Source organism: Danio aesculapii, chromosome 1 (genome assembly GCF_903798145.1).
Source record: "Danio aesculapii chromosome 1, fDanAes4.1, whole genome shotgun sequence".
NCBI classification, from domain to species: Eukaryota; Metazoa; Chordata; class Actinopteri; order Cypriniformes; family Danionidae; genus Danio; species Danio aesculapii.
The window spans coordinates 29,624,730-29,648,298 of NC_079435.1; the positions used below are offsets into that span (position 1 = coordinate 29,624,730).

General features: G+C 37.0%; 1 protein-coding gene across 1 annotated transcript; it reads left to right on the top strand.

The window, feature by feature from the left end:
- The first annotated feature begins 203 nt into the window (after positions 1-203).
- On the top strand, positions 204-22,333 carry dis3 (DIS3 exosome endoribonuclease and 3'-5' exoribonuclease). Its single transcript, XM_056458522.1, has 21 exons — positions 204-500; positions 3,964-4,121; positions 4,261-4,454; positions 8,274-8,347; positions 8,453-8,620; positions 8,721-8,882; positions 9,109-9,225; positions 12,131-12,268; positions 12,431-12,577; positions 12,664-12,780; positions 12,877-12,978; positions 13,816-13,880; positions 14,010-14,094; positions 14,200-14,327; positions 14,424-14,510; positions 15,959-16,115; positions 17,242-17,456; positions 19,564-19,732; positions 20,774-20,932; positions 21,034-21,156; positions 21,995-22,333. The coding sequence occupies exons 1-21, from the start codon at positions 282-284 to the stop codon at positions 22,061-22,063; spliced, it is 2,853 nt and encodes a 950-aa protein (XP_056314497.1). The 5' UTR covers positions 204-281; the 3' UTR covers positions 22,064-22,333.
- The last annotated feature ends 1,236 nt before the right edge of the window (positions 22,334-23,569 follow it).

Consider the following 23,569-nt stretch of genomic DNA (forward strand, 5'->3'; position numbering starts at 1 on the left):
TTAGAATTGTAAAAGACCAGCTTTAAAACATGCTCTGACTACTTGAAGCCTCCCAATAATTTACAGTATTTCCAAACACATTGGATGCCATTTTATCGGCGCATGTGTGAATTCAGCCAAAGAATATAGAAAACACTTATTAAGACTAGGAACCTCTGCGTCGCTGAATCACTCCGGAACAATATAGAGGTGGCGCGCGGCTGCACACGCGGGTTCACTGAGTGTGCTGTGTTTTGGTGAAACAGCTCTTCAAAACCGCTGTCGCTACCATTACCTTGACCATGTTGAAGTCCAAAACATTCGTAAAGAAGACCCGCTCTGGTGGAGTGTTGAAAATCGTACGGGAACATTATCTCCGAGATGACATCTGGTGTGGAAGTGAAGTTTGTAAGGAGTGCAAAGATGAAGCTCCGGTGCTGCAAGAAGAAACTTGTATGGAGAGCAACCTCTGCCCAGATCCTCACTATTTAATCCCAGACACAAATGTGGTTTTACATCAGGTACATTCTTATTCTTTTAATTGTTATTTTATATGTGTAATTCACTTCTCTGTAATTGAACCCTAACATTGTCTTCAGAATATCTGAATGAGATATTGAATTAGTAACGTTAGACTTCTTGTGTTGTCAGTGTATACCAAATTATCAAAATCAGAATCAGTTTTATTGCCAAGTGTGCTCACACACACAAGGAATTTGTTTTGGCTACAGAAGCTTCCAGTGTACATAAAGTGACAAGTGACAACACAAAATAAATTTAAAAAATATATAATGATAAACATTAAACAGATGCGGTTCGTCAAGAAACCTGGATGTTGATTTGTATGTACAGATTGTTATAAATATACAGGTTATGTTTATCATGAGGCTTTATCATGAGGAACTTTATGAAGCGGGGTTTAAACATCTACAACGTTAGTTGGCTGAAGTTTAAGGTGTTTACTGATTTTAGATATTTTGTTTATTGTTCCATAAATTCTGTTTTCTGGATTTACTTCAGAAAATATAAATAACAACTGACTGTTTTTTGTTATTTGTATTGTGTTTTGTTATTTATTTAGGTTTATTAATTATGTTTTATTTATTTAAACTTAAGATATTACAATAGGTCACTGCTTTAGTTAAAATTAAAACGTAAAAGTATTAAATTCTGCATCAAATCATTTAATTAAAAACACTAGTGCTTTTTTTAACGGGGGGATTTATTATTAACATCACTCTTGTTGTTCTCTGACAAAAAAATATTTTATACAGATTTGATCTTGTTTTAGTTAAATTAAGCATTTAATTCATTTAGAGAAATGTTGGATTAAGCAAAAACATTACACAAATTTGTGCCTCAGCTATTGAACAAAAGGTTTGTCATACAGGTTTTTAAGCGTTTCCAAACAGTAAGTGTAATACTTTTTTCTTCTCCTGAGCATTAGAATTGTTTCTGTTTAAATGTATTTTTGGTCTGTTCCAAAAAAAATGTATATGATATATTAGAAAATAGGCGTCACGGTGGCTCAGTGGTTAGCACTGTCGCCTCACTGCAAGAACTTCGCTGGTTCGAGTCCCGGCTGGGTCAGTTGGCATTTCTGTGTGGAGTTTATATGTTCTCCCTGTGTTCGCATGGCTTTCCTCTGGGTGCTCCGGTTTCCCTCACAGTCCAAAGACATGCGCTACAGGTGAATTAAATAAACCATTGGGTCATAGTGTATGGGTGTTTCCCAGTTCTGGCTTGTGGCTGGATGGGCATCCGCTGCGTAAAACATATGCTGGAATAGTTGGCGGTTCGTTCCGATGTGGCGACCTCTAAAATAGAGATTAACTGAAGGAAAATTAATGAATAAATATTATAAAATATATCATATGATTTCTATGTAATGAGGTATATATTAAGTTAATCACTACATTAATAGTACAGTACTTTATATACATAAAACAAAAATAAAACTTAGAATTTTTAATTTAGAAAAAAAATGCAATTTTATCCTTCATGACTGTGCTTAAAAGCAAGGTTTTACTTTAAGTTTCATTTTTTAATTAATACAATCAAATATGATCAAATATTATTTGTTATAATTGGTTCTTGTTTTAGAAATAGGTTTAATTTTTACTTCAATTCATAAATTTTACCCTGAATAACAATGGATAAATTGTTTTATATTGACATTTTCTTTTCTCAAAAGTAGTTTAAAACATTAAGGTATACACTTAATCTTGGAACAGTATGGTTGCTCAGTGTATGTAGGGCTGCACGATATTGAAAAAACTGACATTGCGAAATTTTCTCTTTTTGTGATGTATATTGCATATGAATAGAATTTAACAAAAAGACTAATAACTCTATTTGCAAAGAATTCATAGTTTTATATTGATTGTGGCCTCACAGCAAGAAGGTCACTGGTTCGAGCCTTGGCTGGGTCAATTGGCGTCTCTGTTTGAAGTTTGCATGTTCTCCGTGTGTTTGTGTGGGTTTCCTCCAGGTGCTCCAGTTTCCCCCACAGTCCAGAGACATGTGGTATAGGTGAATGGGCAAGCTAAATTGTCCATAGTGTATGTGTGTGAACAAGTGTGTAATATGGATCTTTCCCAGTGATGGGTTGCAGCTGGAAGGGCATCCGCTGTGTAAAACATATGCTGGATAAGTTGACGGTTCATTCCACTGTGGCGACCCCAGATTAATAAAGGGACTAAACCGAAAAAAAAAATGAATGAATGAATATTGATTGTGATGCATTTGTAGGCCAGTGAATGTGCGTAAAATATAATAAACGTATTAGAAAAATAAAGATACAAAAATAGACACAAATTAAATAAACAGTGCTTTATGGTTTTCTGGAGAGTCTAACAAGTATTGGGCCACAGAAAATAAAAGATCAAATGTAAAATAACACTAAAACTTTTCATCAAAGTTGTCCTAAAACTATTCAACAACATCCATTCTTGTCTCAAGACAGTTTTAAAAAAACATTTGTTATCCACTTCAAATGTTGACTACTATGGTCTTCTTTATAGAAATAATTTAACGCAATTAATCTTTGATAAAGCTACATATTTGATCATTTCTAGTGCCCAAATTATTTAAAATCTCTTGAAGTCTTATATAGTCACATGCAAAAAAAAACTGTTTTCTGGTTCCAGAATCCCAACTCAACATTGCTGATTCTGTGATGCAACTATTGCAGATTCGCACATTGCGCAATCAATGCTGACACGATATATTGTACAGCCCTAGTGTAGTGTACAGAATAATAATTTAGAGAAAAAGATATGTGGTATAATTAAAATCTACAAATTCAAATAAAATTTGCATAATACCATAATTGTAGATGTTTTCCTTCTATTAGCCTGAATGCGGGCAGTGTCTTGCTTTAAATGACACATAACTGATTTGGAATTTAATTCTGTTAGATCTACATCCTCTAGGACCCTTTTTACAAAAGAACTATGACAGATTGCATTCATTGAAAAGTAAGAACGAATAATAAATCCATATGAAACAGTCCCGTAAAAGTGACGTCACGTCTTCAGTTTCGGGCTCAGGCTCGCTTTGCACTCACTCTACAAGCGTACCTCGCCAAAGCCCAACCAAACCACGCTCTTGCACACCTCTGCTAACTGAGCCAGGGCCAGCCAACTGAACTGCACCTGGGCCCGAGTCAGAGCACTCACACTTGTCAAACGAACTGGGAAACGCCCCTGGGCATGGTTCGTATAGCATAGTGTGAGTGCACCCTTATTTGCTCCCAAGTGAGTTTCTTTCTTCCATTGAGCCCAAAAGCAAGAGATTTTGAACAAAGTTGGGAAACTAATACAATTCTGAATGGCTTCAATCGATCAATCAATCAATAATTACTGTGGAAGTCAATGTAAATCACGATACAATATAAATAAATGTTTTCCTTCCGTTAGCCTGAATGCTGGCAGTGTCTTGCTTTAAATGACACATAACTGATTTGGAGTTTAATTCTGACAGATCGACATCCTCGAGGATCCTCTAATCAGGAACGTCATCATTCTTCAGACTGTTTTACAAGAGGTCAGACACAGGAGTGCACCAGTTTACAAAAGAATCAAGGATGCTATTCACGAAAAGGAAAAGCACTTTTACACCTTTACTAATGAGCACCACAGGTAACTCATCCTCAAAGACTATTTCTTGTACCAAGTAACTTCACAACATGCTTTTTGTTTGACTTGAGTACATCGTCAGCACCGTTGCTTAATGTTAGGACCCTTCATGGTATAATCCCATCTTTATTTTTGTTTAAAGGGAGACATTCATTGAGCGAGAGCAAGGTGAAAGCGCTAATGATCGCAATGATCGAGCCATCCGTGTCGCTGCTAAATGGTACACTGACCACCTTGCTAAAGCAACTGATGGCGGGACATTGAAAGTAGTTCTGTTGACCAATGACCGGGCCAATAAAGAAAAGGCAGAGCAGTTTGGTCTTACTGTGTACAGATGTAAGGGACACTGTTTTTGTATTTCATCTATTGTTTTGTGGACGTGGAAGCTTGAAGTACTGTTTTTAGTTCAGTGTTCTTATGAATTAAATTACTCCAATTACTCTTAATGGTTTTGTGGAAAGATTATGTAGCTTTTGTTTTTCTTTATAAAGCATTGGGAGCTGGGAGAATTAAAGAAATGCAAGGGTTCGTTGTACCAAAAACATACTTGCCTTCAAATGAGTTTCTTTCTTCTGTTGAGCCCAAAAACAAGAGATTTTGAAGAATGTTGGTAATCTAATACAATTCTGAATGGCTTCAATCAATCAATCAATATGTTTAGAGAATAATTAAAATTAAATAAATGATGACATGATTTCAAATTTTGAATTATATATTGAAATTTGACATTTTAGTGACATTTTATAATGTTACTAAATGTTTCAAATAATACTTTTTTCCTCAATTTATCAAAAAAAAAATCAAATAAAATTGTTTATAGTGATTTCTGAAGGATCATTTGACATTCAAGACTAGAGGAATGGCAACACACAGGATTACATTACATTAATATATATATATATATATATATATATATATATATATATATATATATATATATATATATATATATATATATATATATATATATATATAAAACTGTTCAGTATTAAATTCTGATCATATTTCACAAGCTATTGCTGTATTTTGATTTAATGCAAAACTGTTTCTTATAATTGATGAGCAAAAGAAGAGATATCTTTCAAAAACAATAGTCTTACCCCAAACTTTCTAACAGGAAAGTCATCACAATAATAATTTTTAATTAGTTTAAAGAGCCCATATTATACATGAAATAGGGTCATATTTAGGTTGTAAGGGTCTCCAACAACAGTCTAATATGCATGCAAGGTCAAACAACACTTTGATGGTCTTATAATCTGCATTTATTTTTACCTAATTATCCCAGCGACTCCCATATGAATCGTTCAGCGATTCATTTGTTCCCAAACCCATCCTCAGCGCGAAGCTAATCTGCTCTGATTGGACCAATGGCAGCCTGCTGCGATTGGTCGACAGTGACAGGCTTCAGCGCGAGACAGAGTGAAATGCTCAGCTGCTAATCTACAATATAAAAGTAGTCACAGTGCATACACGCTTCACAGTGGATTTTGGCTGCCAGTGGGTGAATGTAAACACAGACGATGGACTAGAAAATACTGACGACGAACTATTTTATTGAGCAAAAAGTCCAAGAACTGGCGAGGAGATCTCCTAGCCTCCTAGTCACAGTCTTCTTACTCTTTTCACACACACACACACACAAAGGGTCTGCGCGTCCATAAATGAGCGGCTGAATAGAGAGGGCGCGGCGCTCAGTTATATCCGCGAATACCCGTGCGTTACACACACACACACACACACAGGGCCGGCGCGTCCATAAATGAGCGGCTGAATTGAGGCGGCGCGGCGCTCGGTTATATCCGCGAATACCCGTGCGTTGCACACACGAGGAGACACACACACACAGGGCCGGCGCGTCCATAAAGGAGCGGCTGAATTGAGGCGGCGCGGCGCTCGGTTATATCCGCGAATACTTGTGCGTTACACACACACACACACAGGGCCGGCGCGTCCATAAAGGAGCGGCTGAATTGAGGCGGCGCGGCGCTCGGTTATATCCGCGAATACCCGTGCGTTACACACACACACACACACACACAGGGCCGGCGCGTCCATAAAGGAGCGGCTGAATTGAGGCGGCGCGGCGCTTAGTTATATCCGCGAATACCCGTGCGTTGCACACACGAGGAGACACACACACACAGGGCCGGCGCGTCCATAAAGGAGCGGCTGAATTGAGGCGGCGCGGCGCTCGGTTATATCCGTGAATACCCGTGCGTTACACACACACACACACACACAGGGCCGGCGCGTCCATAAAGGAGCGGCTGAATTGAGGCGGCGCGGCGCTCGGTTATATCCGCGAATACCCGTGCGTTACACACACACACACACAGGGCCGGTGCGTCCATAAAGGAGCGGCTGAATTGAGGCGGCGCGGCGCTCAGTTATATCCGCGACTACCCGTGCGTTACACACACGAGGAGACACACACACAGGGCCGGCGCGTCCATAAATGAGCGGCTGAATTGAGGCGGCGCGGCGCTCAGTTATATCCGCGAATACCTGTGCGTTACACACACGGGGAGACACACACACACACACACATTACTTGACCGTTGCATGTGTGTAAACAGCTGACGATCCGTAATCAAAGCGGCACGCGTCGCGTTTTCAACGTGGCTTTACACGCGATATGAGAATATAGAGTTAACCTGATACAGCACACACGGTTACAAGTAACAAAACACAACTAAATACATCATTTGCAAGATAGAGTAAACGAGGCAATAATTTTAATCGCACGTACTTACACTGGTGAAATGGGGGTAGAAACTGATTCATGATGCACTGATCCATGTTCTGACAGTCTATACTGATCCTTCCTTTAACAAACTGATGAAGTCTTCTTTGAAAGCATATAGTTTTCAGACGCACTCAGAACTGCTCAAGGCTGGGCTATAATGCTGAGGTTTCCTCTTTAATTAGACTCAATAATATCCATCTGCACAGCGTGACTTCATTCGACCGGTGTCTGTCTGTGTGTGTGTGTGTGTGAGAGACTTTTTTTTGTTAGTGGGCGGGGCCGCAGGTTTCAAATCTCCCGGGTTTGCGCGCCTTGTGTTTCGTAGCTGCGTCATCGCGAAACACCTAATGACTCGTTATCAAGACGACTTGTTTGAAGCACTATGAGTTGACTCTTTTATAGATGAATCAATAGTTTTAAACACTGTACACTTACAGATTTAAGCCTTAGCTGGATATTTCACTTCACTTAGAGCTGTGTTACACACTACATGTAAGGGCATTTTCAAAAACCCATAATATGGGCTCTTTAAATAATCATTTTAAACAATCTTAAATGGATAGTTCACTCAAACTTGAAAATATTTTTTCATTTACTCACCCTTGGCTTGTTTTAAAGCAGTTAACATTTTTTGGTTCTGCTAAACACACAACAAAGATATATTGAAGGATATTTGATACTATTCACATTCATAGTAGGAACAACATACTATGGAAGCTTTCTTCAAAAATATCTAAAAAAAATAGCCCCCCTTTGAATTTTTTTTTTCCTTTTTTAAACAGTTCCCAAATTATGTTGAACAGAGCAAGGGAATTTACACAGTATGTCTAATGTTTTTCTTTTTGAGAAAGTCTTATTTCTTTTATTTTGGCTAGAATAAAAGCAGTTTTTAAATTTTTAAAAACATTTTAGGGACAAAATTATTAACCCCTTTAAGCAATTTTTTTCCCTGATAGTCAATAAACCATCGTTATACACTAACTTGCTTAATTACCCTAACCTGCTTAGTTAACCTAATTAACCTAGTTAAGCCTTTAAATGTCACTTTAAGCTGTATAGAATTGTCTTGAAAAATATCTAGTCAAATGTTATTTACTGTCATCATGGCAAAGATAAAATAAATCAGTTATTAGAGATGAGTTATTAACTATTATGTTTAGAAATGTGTTGAAAAAAAATCTTCTCTCCGTTAAACAGAAAATGGGGGAAAAAAATAAACGGGGGCTAATAATCTGACTTCAACTGTAATTGGTTTGGAACAAGTCAAGATTGAGTAAATCATGACAGAATTTTTATTATTGGGTGAACTATCCCTTTAATCTTTAAAGTAAGTGTATTGTAATAACTGAAATTGCATATTGTAAAATGAATACTGGTTTCATTTGTATAATTTGTTTCTTTTGTAGGTGAAGAGTATATCAAGAGTTTGGTTGGCAACCCTGAGCTTGTCGACAGGCTTGCAATGGTGTCTGATGAACAAGTGTGTACAATGTGTTGACTGAAGAACAAGATTTTTATTTATTTATGTTTTTTGAAGAATATAGTTGTTTTAATTACATAATGACTTCTCTTTTATTATCTATAGAATGAAATCACTGGCAGTAAGTTGCTCTTTCCAGAACACCTGCCCTTATCCAGGATTCAGACTGGCATCAAGAATGGAGTATTCATTCAGGGTACATTTCATGCCAACCGTGATAACTATCTGGAAGGGACAGTCTTTGTAAATAGAGAGGGGGAGGATATCAGTGAGGTAACCAAGCTCAACGATTAACGATCAACCATTAATTGTTTATCTGATAAAATAAATATGATTTCAGCAGAAAATAGTATAACATTGTATGTTTTGGTAGATTCTACTTCAAGGCCTTCAGAATTTAAACCGGGCTGTGAATCAAGATGTAGTGGCTGTTGAACTGTTTCCGAAAGACCGCTGGGTTGCTCCATCATCTGTTGTCCTTCAGGATGATAATCCAAATGATGAAGACGCTGAAGAAGATGAGAATGACAGTAAAGTAGGTTAAGTCCAATATAAAGATCATTGGTTCATACTAGAACAAGCTTTTGTCAAAACAATAGTTGGCCTGTTGCTTGATCAGAAAGGTTTTGTTTAAAAAGCAGTATAGTATCTTTTACTGTAGTAGAATTAATAATAATAATAATAATAATGCACTCTGTGTTTATATAAATGTTGTTACCTGTGCAAAGCTTTTGTTACGTGTGTATTCTCTTGTGTTGTAGTTGAAGAGCGTAGCGTCAGAGTCTAGTGTCCTAAAACCCACTGGAAGAGTTGTGGGCATCATAAAGAGGAACTGGAGGCCTTTCTGTGGGATGCTTTCGCAGTCACAGATCAAAGAGGTAACAGTGTACCTTCTTTGCTTATATTATTTGTATTGTTGGCATATCTGCCCTAGAGATTAGAGCTGTGGCAAGAAATCCATTCAGCATCGATTCTGAGATTTTCAAAATGCCTTCCTATTCTCTCTTGAATCAATTCGGAGCTTAGTTTTGAAAAGCAGCTGGCGCTTTATGCTATTCGGGTAGTCAGCTGACCTCATACGATGCTGAACCGGACCAACTGCAGTACGGTAGGCACAATCAGAGCTTAGCATTAACTTTTTTGATCGCTAGCCACTGTGTCTAGGAGATTTCCAACATTACTAGCCACAATTTTGTTGTTGGGAAAATATATTTTATACGCATAAATTTGACTTCGACATGTTAAATTACTTGATCTTGATTTAGATTTTGTGTTCACATGCCTCCTCCTTCATTTAATTTAATTTTTTTGTTGTGTTTAAACTTGCTCAGTGCGCATGAGCAAATGGCTAATGGTTTCATAATGTCGCATTGCAATTACCTTTTAATTCACATGCCTTTACAGGGCTCAACACTAAGAATTTACCAAATTTATCTCATACCACAACAAAAATAAATACATAATTATTTCGTAGCTACAAATTTGAAATAATGTGTTAAAAAAAGCTAAATATAGTTGTATACACGCACTTCTTATTCCTCAACTTTTCTTTAAAAAAAATTGACATTTAAATTCTGTCCTGGCTAATGGTCTCTTAGATCACCAGTTAACTACACATAAATGGTTCGTTAATCTCCTATAAAGCAATGTTAATGTAAAAAATGATGATTAAACCACATTCATTCATTTATTTTATTTTCGGCTTAGTCCCTCTATTCATCAGGAGTCGCCACAGCCGAATGAACTGCCAACTTATCCAGCATATTTTAAGCAGCGGATGCCCTTCCAGCTACAACCCAACACTGGGAAACACCCAAACACTCTTGCATTCACACACATACACTACGGTCAATTTAGCTTACTCAATTCACCTGTACCACATGTCTTTGGACTTGTGGGGGAAACCGGAGCACCCGGAGGAAACCCTCGTGAACTCGAGGAGAACATGCAAACTACACACAGAAATGCCAACTGACCCAGCGACCTTCCTGCTGTGAGGCGATCACGCTACCCACTGCGCCATCGGGATGCCCTTAAAATATATTAACAAAAGTAACTAAGCAAAAGAAAGCAGGTGAAAAACATACCATGTGTGATGGTAAAAGGATGATCAAGCACGGTTAATGTTAGGCCTATTAATAATCTGTTCAAAGAATGGTTAAAGTGAAAGTGGCAACTGCTGCTGCTGCTTACAAAAAGAAATTATTTAAAAACATCTGGAGCTCTTGAAAGCAGCAGGACTGTGGTTGCACAATCATCACTTTTGTCCAGTATATTTCAAAGAGAACCGGTCGCAGCAGTTGCGTTTCCAGGCACATTTGCTTCATGCCAGCAAATGAGAGCGCATATCACCTGTCTAACCCGCCACAGCTGAAATCTTTTGACATTTGGAAGGGTTGACATGTGTCAATGTCAAGCCCTGATCACAATGCATGATTGGTACATCACTTTCTCTGACTCTCTTTTTACATCCTGATGCACCCATCTCTCTGGAACAGGGTAAAGCGGAACTTATCAGACTACATGACCTTTTCATTTACTTTTTCTTTGTTTGATGCTTGTCAATAATTTGGCCCTTTTGAAACAATCATCATGTTTTCCATGACAACAGGATGTGTCTTTGGACATGGGGGCACTTTACACAAATGTGCTTTTCCTCTCCAAAGTGCTACTTTTTTATTGGTTAATGTAAGCATGCGCTTGACTGATGTGTGTGACCATTACGCTCATGTCTCGCGTCTTTTTAATGTGTTGTGTGCATGACGTATTTTAAACACCATGTGAGGTTAAAAGAGCTTCAGCTTTCACACGTAGCACATCTCACCACTGTCAGTTTTACAGCAGTGGACCAATCAGAAGAACTCAGAGGCAGGGTTTCATTGCATGCTTCTGTTTACAGGGGCTCTCTGTGACTGTCTAAATACGCTCGTGCCTTATGCTGTTCTCTCTCTCTCTCTTTTTTTTTTTTTTTTTAAAAACCATTCTGAACCACATTTTTAGAACCAAAGACTCATTCGGTGTGAATAAGCCCTTAGGGTTAAATAAAGCTGGGCTCAGACTACAGGCCTGATTTATGCCTGATTTTCACCTTTAGAGAATTGGGGATGAAATCTTGTCGAGGACCTTGATCGGTTCCGATTCTCATCGCAGATTAACTGGTGAAGTGAGCCATTTAAAGATAGAATCTTGCACGTCACAATCTTGCTAAAGACAAATCGTAGCTCCTCCGATCATATCAAACATGTTTGGAGTGGACTTTTTTTGGACGGACATTGTATACAGTAGTCAACATTTGAAGTGAATCTCAACCTTTGAACAAAGTTCTCCTAAAGCAGGGGTGCTCAACCCTTTTCCTGGAGATCGACCTTCCTGCAGATTTCAGTTGCAAGCCATATCAAACACACCTGCCTGTAATTATCAAGTGCTGTTCAGGTCCTAATTAATTGGTTCAGGTGGGTTTGATCAGGGTTGGAGCTAAACTTTGCAGGAAGGTCGATCTCCAGGAACAGGGTTGAGCACCACTGTCCTAAAACAATTGAACGACATCCGTTCTTGTCTTGGCACAATTTTCCACTTCAAATGTTGACTACTGTATACTTTCTACAATAAAATGAACGCATACAAACATAATTCAGTTGTAGCTAAAATAATGTCTGGATATTGGTCTATGTAGCTTGACACACAATCTTACAAGGCAAAATGACCCAAAAAATGTGTGTCGAATATTATATCCCTTTTTTGGTGCATTTACTTTATTTTTTGTATTTTGAATTTGAACACCAGGCAACAAGACACCTTTTCACTCCAGCAGACCGAAGAATCCCACGAATCCGCATTGAGACCAGACAAGCTGCCACTCTGATTGGACAGAGGATTATGGTTGCTATAGATGGATGGCCTAAACACTCCAGATACCCAAATGTGAGTGTCAATGATTTTTGTCTTCCTTTTTGCAGTATTTTAATGTAAAGTAATGTAGCTATGAAGATTATTTATGATTCAAACAAAACTGCTATCTGGGAACATGTATGATAACATTCCACTCACTAATCATTTCCTAAATCACTTCTCGATGTCTCTCAGGGTCACTTTGTGAAAAACCTTGGCACCGCTGGAGATAAAGAGACAGAGACCGAGGTGCTTCTTCTAGAGCATGATGTTCCTCACCAACCCTTCTCTCAGGCTGTTCTCAGCTTCCTTCCCAAGATGCCCTGGGGTATTACAGAGGAGGTATTCTAAAAGGGTTAATTGTGTAAAAATGTTTTTTGATAACTGCCGAAATGCACAAGGCTTAATGTTTATCTGTAATTTCTCAGGATCTGAAGGTCAGGGCAGATATCAGACATCTCTGTGTGTGCAGTGTGGATCCTCCGGGATGTACAGATATTGATGATGCTCTTCATTGTCGGGAACTGGAGAATGGAAATTTGGAGGTATAGCAGTTTTTGTAAAGTGTCACATGAGGTAAATAGAATGTAGCAGTGCTGTTCTTTTGAGTTTTTGCATTAAATGCTGTGATTTTGTTATAGGTTGGAGTTCACATAGCAGATGTCAGCCATTTTATTCGGCCAGGAAATGCACTAGATCAAGAGGCTGCAAACAGAGGCACCACGGTTTACCTTTGTGGAAAGGTATTTATTCATGAAATGAAGCAACACTTATAAGGATGTTCTCATGCACTGAAATGAAAAAAAAAAGAAGAAAAATCTGTATTTACCAATAGCTGTTTCGAAGTAGCCTTTGTTTAGTACAACTAATTCTAATAAATATTCAGTTGAAGACAACATTGTTAGAATTACCTCCTGTGAAATTGTTTTTTTTTTTATGTTTCGCAAGTTAATAGTTTAATTATTTAATAGTAAATAACGGAGAGAAGATTTAAACACATTTTTAAACAATATTGTTTTAGAACAAATTTTAATAAGTTATTTTGTCTTTGCCATGATGACAGTTTATAATATTTTACTAGTTAATTTGAAATATGCTAGTGCTCTGCTTATAAAGCAATTTAAATGCTTAACTTGGTTAATTTTGGTTAATTAGGCAAGTCATTGGACTACAGTAGTTTGTTCTGTGTAAATGAAAATTAATATAAGGCACATAACAATACTGAAAAAACATCCAAACAAAAAGAAATGGGAAAAAAATTAGGAAATATTGTGAAGTCTTCCTAGCTCTGTTAAAAATCACTTGGAAAATATTTGAAAAATAATATCCATTGCTAAATTTGTGATTAATTATTGTTAGATTTCATTTTTAGTTTTAATCATAAACTTGATATCTGAGATAATTGCTTTACATTGTGCATGCTTTAATTATTTAAAATAAATGTTATTCCTTTAACAGATTTATGTAAAATAAATATAATATCATTCCACAAAAATGTGTTGAGTTATTAAACGGATACTCTGCCTTTATTCAGTTTATTGTAATAATTTCTGAATTCCTATTGTCCTTTGTTTTGACAGAGAATAGACATGGTTCCTGAACTGCTGAGTTCCAACTTGTGCTCTCTGCGGTCCAACGTTGAGAGGTGTGTTTTTTGTGAAGCTTTTATTACATGAGTGGTTACCTTTTGTACACACTCAGATTTTTTTTAATTCTATAATTGCAAATCAAGTGTAAAAACATCCAGTTTCTAATGAGCTTCTTCCTCTCTCAGGTTGGCATTCTCTTGTATTTGGGAGATGAACCATAGGGCTGAAATCATCAAAACTCACTTTACCAAGAGTGTCATTAACTCTAAGGTTTTCTGCATTTAATTTTCAAAAAATAATTGTGAACAACGGTCTGTCCAGTGTAAGGAATTTTATTTTTATTTTATTAATGTATTTATTTATTTTTTGCATTAGGCCTCACTTACATATGCAGAAGCACAGATGAGGATTGATGACACCACCATGAATGACGACATCACAACGAGTCTGCGGGGCCTTAACAAACTAGCTAAGATCTTAAAGGCCCAGAGAATTGATAAAGGGTATGTCCATTTTACTAGATCTGTGATTTTTAAACATGATTATGATTTTTTTTTTAAATCTTTACATGGCTCTCTTTACTGATGTTGTTTTTTCAGAGCACTGACGCTGTCCTCTCCTGAAGTACGCTTCCACATTGACAGCGAAACGCATGACCCCATAGATCTGCAGACCAAAGAACTAATGTGAGCTTTTGAAATGTTAATTATGTTATTTCTTTTCATATTCTGGGCTCCAGAATAACATGTAAGGTCTAAACATATCAAGTCAGTAAGGTCTGAAGTTGCTGACGCCAACATCTGGTTTGGTTGCACTGTAGGGTCATGTCCAATACAGTTAAACAGTTGAGTTGTACCATTTTTGAATCCATTCAGCCAATCTCTGGGTCTGGCAGGAGCACTTTTAGCTGAACATAAATTATTGAATCGGATTAGACTATTAGCATCTTGCTCAAAAAAGAAAAGAAAGGTTGCCTTTTTTGTGATTAAAGTGTGTACTAAGACTTTATTTGAAATTTGAGTTGCTATTGTCTAAGTCAATAATGTCATTTGTGCAAATGGGGTTGGCAGGGGGTGGCGGGGGTTGAACTATACCTTTAACTGTTACATCCAACTTGTTATAACATAAGTGTGCCATTAATAAAAGAATAAAGCCAAGTATTTGAATTTAATTAAACATTTGTAATTGGAACTGAGAATCAATTAAAAACTGGATTCAATGAGGGAAATCGGAACCAGAATCTCTAAAATTAAAATGACACTGCATCCTCCAAAAGACGCATTTGATGCCATTTGTGTCACTGTGGTGCAATGAAGGCTTTCTCAATTCAGAGACTGTCAAATGTTTCCCAAGTAATGAAGGATACTATCAGTGGATCCTTCACAGCCTCAAACATTCATTGCGCTGATGTTTTTAAAAGAAAATTGCAAATGACAGTTTCTAACTAAACAAATTATAAACAAAAGCTCTATGACATTTCTGTAATTGTAATTTTATAGACGTTTACATTTTTATGTGCACATATATTTACTTTGGCCTATACGTTTAAACAGTTTTGGAACCTTGTTTGCCTTCAGATTATTTTATTTAAGTTTTAAAATCAAAAGTCAGTTCAAACGTTATTGCCGCTCATTAACGATACTGGCCATGGTGGCTAGTTGTCAAGATCAGTCCTCTGTAGACTCAACCATCTTATTTCTGAACACACAGTTGAGTGCGTGTGGATGTTGAAGGACTTGCATTTGAAGTTCACAATCTCTGAATTGAGACTCTACTATTGTTTCATCTGTTTTCAGGATCAGTGCTTTATTTGGCTTTAAACTAGTTTAATTAGTCATTTGTTAACACTTCCTGCTTGGTCTTCAATCTGTTTATTTGTCTTGTAAATGACTGGTTCAACAGTATGTATTTGCTCTTGCTTATACAGCACTCTATTCTTCTAAACTGAGCTGAAAAATGGTCCTTGCGGTGTGTGATTTAAACAAGTAGCTTTGTTTTTTTTTGTTTTGTTTTTTTAATATGACCATTTGGTCTCAGTCTGGAACGTTGCTAGTTATTTATGTTGAAAAATAATTCAATTACTTGTTTTAAACTGACTTTATTTAGAAAAATTAATGAATGTTATCTTCCCCAGGGAGACTAACTCTATGGTAGAAGAATTCATGTTGTTGGCGAATATCTCAGTAGCACAGAAGATCTATGATGAGTTCTCAGAATGCGCCCTGCTGAGGAAACATCCTGCACCGCCACCGTCAAACTACGACATCCTCATCAAGGCTGCAAAGTCCAGGGTGGGCAGAAACTCTATCATTTCTTATTTTATTTTTAAAATACTGTAATCTAAACACATGACATGTTTATCAAATGTATGTCTAACAGAACAGAACACAAGCCTGTTTTGTGTTCTAGAGTTAAGTTGAACGGGTACAGAAGGAGAGGAGAGTTTTAGCTATGGATCATCATACTGCTGATGTACCAAACACGCAATTGCCAAAAATAGATGAAACCAATGTCAGACTTTTTTTGCTTTATTTAGTTGGGTGCCGCATTATAGCACTAGAATTTATATTTAGAGGTTCTGTCATGAGACTCTAATAAACATCAAACAAAACTGAAGAGTGGATGCACGCAATTTAATTTTGAACTAATCCTATCAAGACTAAGGTGGTTTGGAGGTTGTTTCAGTAGTTTAAAATGTTTCAGACTACCAAGTACTAATGATTACACCTTTTACCATCCCTTCAGTGATATATTGCTCCTTGAGTTATTTTGGCAGATGCTATTGCCTCAAAAATTGAGCTACTTATTCGAGTTGAACATGTTCTTGGACCTGGCATCTCTGACAAAGGAACTCTCTGCTTCTCATTGAGAGAGAGAGAGAGAGATGACGCAATATTGTTAATTGCTTTTCAATTATAATAAGAAATGGTTCATGTGTGGCCCTTTTTATGCCACTGACTATACAATAATACAATTTCACCAGTATCAGCACCATTACCTGGCTAACATTAGACAAGCTAGTCAGTGCAGTTACAAGGGATTGTCTAAATGAATGTTTACTCACCATTTACTTTATGTATTTTCAAGTGGTTCCAAACCTTTCTGAGCTTGTTTTTTGTGTTGATCACTAAAGATTTTACTGAAGAACGATTTCTGGTACCCATTGACTTTTGGTAGTCATTAAAATGGTTACCAATATTCTTCAAAATATCCTCTTTTGTGTTCAAGAAAAAAAGAAAGGAGAGAAATTCAGAGGTTTGGAACAAGTGGATGGTTGATGTTGATTCAAATGATGACATGATTGCACCAATATACAAAATGTTGATTCAATATGCTGATTAAATCAGAAACTTTGTATGTATGCATAATTTGTGCCAGTTTCATTGACATTTCTGCCCTGCTGTTCTTGTCATCCAGGATCTGGAGATCCACACAGATTCTGCAAAAGCTCTGGCTGATTCTCTAAACAATGCAACGATTGAGAGCTTTGCCTATTTCAACACTCTTCTGAGGATTCTGGCTACCCGCTGCATGATGCAGGCTGTGTATTTCTGCTCAGGAATGGACAGTGATTTCCACCACTATGGCCTGGCATCACCTATTTACACACACTTCACATCACCTATCAGAAGGTGAGGTGCACTCGAAAACTGCTATTTATTCAATTGAAAGAGTTCTCTCGTAATTTACTTCCCCTCCTGCTATCCCAGATTCAAGTCTGTCTTTTTCAGATGAACAGGAACTGTGGCTTTTAGAAAAACAATCTATCTCTTTGATTTTATATTGAACAATTAATCAACTAAAGCTTACACTTTCAAATTAGGAACCCACAAAATATTGTTACTAATGGTTATCAGATTATTACCAATCTGTTAAACTAGGGATGCACTAGGATGGACACTACGGTGAACAGTGTTGCAAAGGGTCATGGTTTTCACACCAGCCACCAAAATGTTTTATTCTTGACATTGAAGCTCAGACTTGTTTGTCTCACATCATGTTAAACCGTTAATCTAAAAATGAAAATGTATTCACTCTCATGTGATTTCAGTTCTTTGTTGTTGTTGTTTAACACAACGAAAGACATTTTGAAGAAAGCTTAACCTGTAACCAGTGACATCCATAATGTGTAAGATATTTTGAAGAAAGATAAAAAGAATCCTGTAACTATTTACAGGATTCTTTTTATCTTTCTTCAAAATATCTTCCTTGTTGTCAAATGGAGTTGTAACAAAATAAAAAGTGAGTTAGTGATTACACAATTTTTTAATGACGACATTAAGGGCTCTATTGTAACAATCTATGTGCAAAGTCTAAATCACATGGCGCAAAAGCATTAAGGGTGTGTCCGAATCCACTTTTGCTAATTTAAGGATGGAAAATATGGTTTGCGCTGCAGCACATGGTCTAAAAGGGTTGTGCATATTCTCTTAATGAGTTATGGGTGTGTTTTGAGCATAACGTGCTCAACCAATCAGAGTCTCAAACTATTTAGACTTTTATCTCCCAATTCTGTCAGTTGCATTGTGCCATGAGTCATTGTGTCAGTTGCATCACGCCATGGTGCATTTGCTATTTACAAGCATTAATAGCATTTGCTATTATTGGTGGACATTGTAAGTGGATAAACTGAACGCTTCACTAGCGAGAAAACTGTTAAATAGACCTGCAGCACGAGGATCTAGAATGAGCCTTCTTCATTCAGCCTCTTTACTCTCTGTTTACTTTTACTCTTTACTCCTTTACTTTCCTGGAGAAGGAAACAGTGTTGTATGCGCTCAACTGAAGACATCTGTTAGCCTACATATTTGTCTTCATTAGTTAAGCGCAAAGATTTGTTTCAAAACTATTTCTAAATTTAGTTCTAATATCCAGCAAGCGAATGAATGAACAATAATGAAGTGTGGTTATATCCAAACACACGTCCTATTCTTATGCCCCGTATGGTGATGTATATGTCTAAAACCTGACAGGTGGACAAATCTAAACTTGTTTTTGATAAAACAAATATAAATATGCATATAATAAATAATACTTCTAATAATAACGTTATAGAAATGTAAATTGTCATGAATGCACTGAAAAAAGGCATGGATGCAGTGGTTTTTATTATTATGCAGAAAATAATTATTTTTGTGACATTTTAATCCTTTAATTATTTCATATGTACTGATATTTGTGTATTGCTGTACATCCTGTGTGTATTAAGCGTTTGCGCCTGCATAGGCGCTTTACTAACACGCTCTGCTACGGACTTTAGCCTGCTTTTAGTTGGTCAATGGCACGGTCTATTTCAGTTCCTCAAAATAGCAATGCGCCAACAACACACCTCTATTTTAGACCAGCATGCCCATTAGTCTACAAAGTGGTGCAAATGGATTTGCTATTTATGTGTTACAAAATCTGAAAATTAGGGTTGTGTTGGTCGAAAAAAAGCAACAAATTGCACCAAACATGTCCTTTCGCCTTATTGCGTCGAGTGTATGATAGGACCCAATATCTCCTAAATGTAGGAAAATCACTTTTTCGGTGAACTAAGCACTTTAAGCTTACATTTATGCCAACTGTAAACCTGACCCTGCAATCAAAACATGAGTTGGCTGAAAATGTCAAATTTCACAGATGATTCGTCCACTGGGATTGTATGGATGAAATGAAATTATGCTGATGAAATTGATGTACTTCTTCACATGCCAGGTCCTCTTGACTGAAAATTTAGACTTATGTTGTATTTTGTAGATATGCTGATATCATAGTTCACCGTTTGTTAGCGGTGGCTATTAATGCAGACAGCACATACCCAGATTTGATGGACAAGCATAAGCAGTCGGCCTTATGCAACAACATCAACTACAGACACAAAATGGCCCAATACGCACAGAGAGCCTCAGTGGCGTTCCACACTCAGGTCAGTACCAACTATAGCTGCATGATGTTGGAAGAAAATTGACATTGCAATATTTTGTTTGTCTGCGATACATATTGCATTGTTTTCACTAAATTGCTTATAACCCTTTTTGGAAAGAATTCGTAATTTTAGATTGATTTAAATTATTTTGTATAGGGGAGCACATCTGCATAAATTACATTAAACAAATGATAAGCATAGACTAATAAAATTTAACAAAGCGCTGAAATAAATATATTAAATAATGAATGCTTTAAAGAAATTCAATAATCATATGTAAAATAACTGTGTAGTTGTAATTGTATAAATAAAATAATAGAATTGATCTTTGTTAAATCTTCAAACTATATAATTTCCTATATTAAATTTGCTTGGATTCTTACGCAGTCACATATTTTAAAAACACATCTAAATGAAAATGTTTCCCTGTATCAGGGACAAGATTTGCGATGACCCCACCAATGAAGTGTTCTGAACTGTGGTGTTTATTATTATAGTCCCAACTCAACATTCCAGATCCTGCAATGTGACTTGCAGCTTTGCACATTACGATATCGATGATGAAGCTATACATTGCGCAGCACTAGTTCAAACACTTACCAACACCAATTCAAAAAATACCTAGCTTAACCCTTTATCGGTCAGACTAACCATACGTGGTAACTTTGTTGAAATTGATTATAATATGTATATCTTAAGTTGTAAAAGTTTAGAAGTCCTGGTCTGCGCCTATGGCGTAGTGGAAAGTGCACCGACATATGCAGACCGGTGTTCGTGGCGACCCGGGTTCGATTCCCGCCTCAAGTTCCTTAGCTGATCCTTCCTCTCTCTGCTCCCACACTTTCCTGTCAATTCTCTCTACTGTCCTGGCAAAATATTGGTGAAAACCCCTAAAAAATAATTATAAAAAATAAAAGTTTAGAAGTCCTGTAGTGACTTGCAGTGGCACTACAGGGTTTTTTCCAACAAGTATTTCCATGAGTAAATGTTTAAATGCTTTGTTTTTGTTTTAATATGATTTCTGTCATCTTGACCCTTCAGCTATTTTTCAAGAATAAGGGAATCATAAATGAAGAAGGCTTTATTCTGTTTGTGAGAAAAAATGCCATCATCATCCTCATCCCTAAATTTGGTTTGGAGGGCACGGTGTTCTTTGAAAACAAGGACAAACCCAGTCCTCGTCTCAGCTTTGACACGGAGGTAAGTTTAACTCTTGACATCAATCTGTGTAACCTGTAAGCAGGCAACATTAGCCTGATGTTAGCTGATATTCACCAGGTGCTTCTTTTTTTTTTTCTCAGGGTCCTACGCTTAAAGTGGAAGAACACACTTTCCGCATCTTTGATCGAGTCAAGGTCACAATTAGCCTTGATGCTTCCAACATGCAGCATCAAAGGATCAGAATGGCGCTCACTGAGCCTGTGGTATGCTTCTTTCTTTCTTTCTTTACATTCATTGCAACTTTTTTTATGGCTCCATGGAATACAGGAGGTTTAGGCAAGTTCTCCAACTGATGACCAGCGCAGGGGTTCCCAAACTTTTGAGCTCATGACCACCAAAATAACAATTCCATTGACTCACGACCCCCACTATCCTCAGAGGTGGTTATAACCAATGGTGCACAGGATTCTATTGGAACTTGATGGAATTAAGATTGAATTGAATTTTAAGGGCATGGTCTTTTCAGTTAACCTTCAACAAAAATGCAACATTGATTTAAAACATTGAACAACAATTCATTTACACACATCTTGAGTTTAAATGACTAAATAAAACATAAGAACATAAGTACAAACAAAAATACATGATATTCCATTATTTAGACAATGCTGACTTTCAATGTTTATAGTGGACCTTTCAAATGTTAAGAATATTATTTTAAGCAAACTCATGTATAGAATTAACCTTGTTTGTGTAGTTTTTTTTCTTCTTTTAGCAGCTCAGCTCACTCTGTATAGACAAAAAGCTTATAGTGCAGTACACAAGGCTTGAGCTCAACCACTCTCAATAGTTGTTTCAATCCACCTATTTTTCTACGCATCCTGTATTACCAAATAAAATTGCTTGATCAAATATGTACGATATATATTTTTTATTTGATTAAAACAATGCACAAACCATGATGGAAACACTTTTAACCAATAAATTCCTGTAGGTGCGTTAAAGTCATGTGATTTTTATTAAAAGAGATTTTATAACTTTTTTTACAGCCCTGCCACTGAAATCAAACTTCTAATGTGTGTCTTTCCTTTTTTTCCTCAGATCCCTGGTGTCAGTGTACCTATACCTGAGTCAGAACCAGAGGCCAAAAAACCCAAGCTTGACCGTTGATATACGAGCATTTAGAGCCATCATACTATTCCATATAATCACAAACATTTTCTTTCAGCTCATCTACTAGGTAGTTCCAGGAAGACCTCGAGTTAACATCTAAGGAGTAAAAATGGACACAATTGGGTTTTTAATAGTTTGTTTTTTTTATAATTATTGAATGCATCCAGTACTGTTTTTGCTCTTGATTCTCTTCTCTTTTTTGCTATTACACAATTTTTATGTCTGTTAGAAACTCAATAGTACTGTATCAACAGTTATGTGTCTTTCTTTTGGTTTTAGTGTCATTGAAAACAGAACATCAACATTAAACAGACTTTTGATGAAATTCCTTTTTTCTCTGTTACCGTTTTGTGTGGTAAATAGAAGACGAAGTGGGCTGTTATAGAGAACAGCATGATATTCAGGATTTATCATTTATCCATTGCCTAAATACTTGAAATTTTAAAACATGCCAGAGGAGGTTGCAATAAGCAAAATATTTCTACATTTTTTTACTGTTTGCATTTTATTTTCGGTTAGTTCCTTTATTTTTCAGGGGTCACCAAAGTGGAATGAACCGCCAACTATTCCAGCATGTTTTACACAGTGGATAGTGTATCCACTGTGTAAAACATGCTGGAATAGTTGGCGGTTCATTACAGCCATAACCCATTAGTGGGAAACACCCATGAACTCTAGCATTCACACTGATCCACTACAGCCAATTTCGCTTATTCAATTTACTTATAGCACATCTTTGGAATGTGGGGGAAACTGGAGCACACTGAAGAAACCCATGCCAATACAGGGAGAACATGCAAACACACACAAACACCAACTGTTCCAGCCGGGACTCGAACCGACCTTCTTCGTGTGAGGCAACAGTGCTAACCACTGACCACCTGTTTGCATTCTATTATTTTTAAAATAGATTTTTATATTATATACACTCACCGGCCACTTTATTATGTTCACCTCTTTAACTCGTTAACTCAAGACAAAGACAAAATATCCAGTGAGCGACAGTTCTGTGGGCGTAAATTCCTTGGTGTCAGAGGAAAATGGCCATATTGTTCGAGCTGATAGAACGGCAACAGTAACTCAAATAACCACTCGTTACAATTGAGGTACGCAGAAGGGCATCTCTGAACCCACAACACGTCTAACTTGGTGGCGGATGAGCTACAGCAGCAGATCACAGCGAGTGCCACTCCTGTCAGCTAAAAACAGGAAACTGAGGCTACAATTCACACAGGCTCACCAAAATTGGACAAGAGAAGATTGGAAAAACATTGCCTGGTGTGATGAGTCTTCATTTCTGCTGGGACATTCAGAGGGTAGGGTCAGATTTTGGCATGAACAACATGAAAGCATGGATCAATCCTGCCTTGTATTAATGGTTCAGGCTGGTATAGGAATTAATCTAAATTAAACTGCATCTAGTAGTTTAGCTTAGATCAGCTGTGCGCAAAACCATGGTATAATGGCACAAGCTACGTTGATGGATGAGAGATTTTTTCTGGA

What these genes read in the sequence shown, in the direction of transcription:
- dis3 (XM_056458522.1), top strand. Translation starts at nt 282, where the DNA reads ATGTTGAAGTCCAAAACATTCGTAAAGAAGACCCGCTCTGGTGGAGTG. An exon ending in CTGCAGACCAAAGAACTAAT is followed by an intron (nt 14,511 to 15,958) that starts GTGAGCTTTTGA and finishes TATCTTCCCCAG; the next exon opens with GGAGACTAACTCTATGGTAG. An exon ending in CAGTGGCGTTCCACACTCAG is followed by an intron (nt 19,733 to 20,773) that starts GTCAGTACCAAC and finishes TTGACCCTTCAG; the next exon opens with CTATTTTTCAAGAATAAGGG.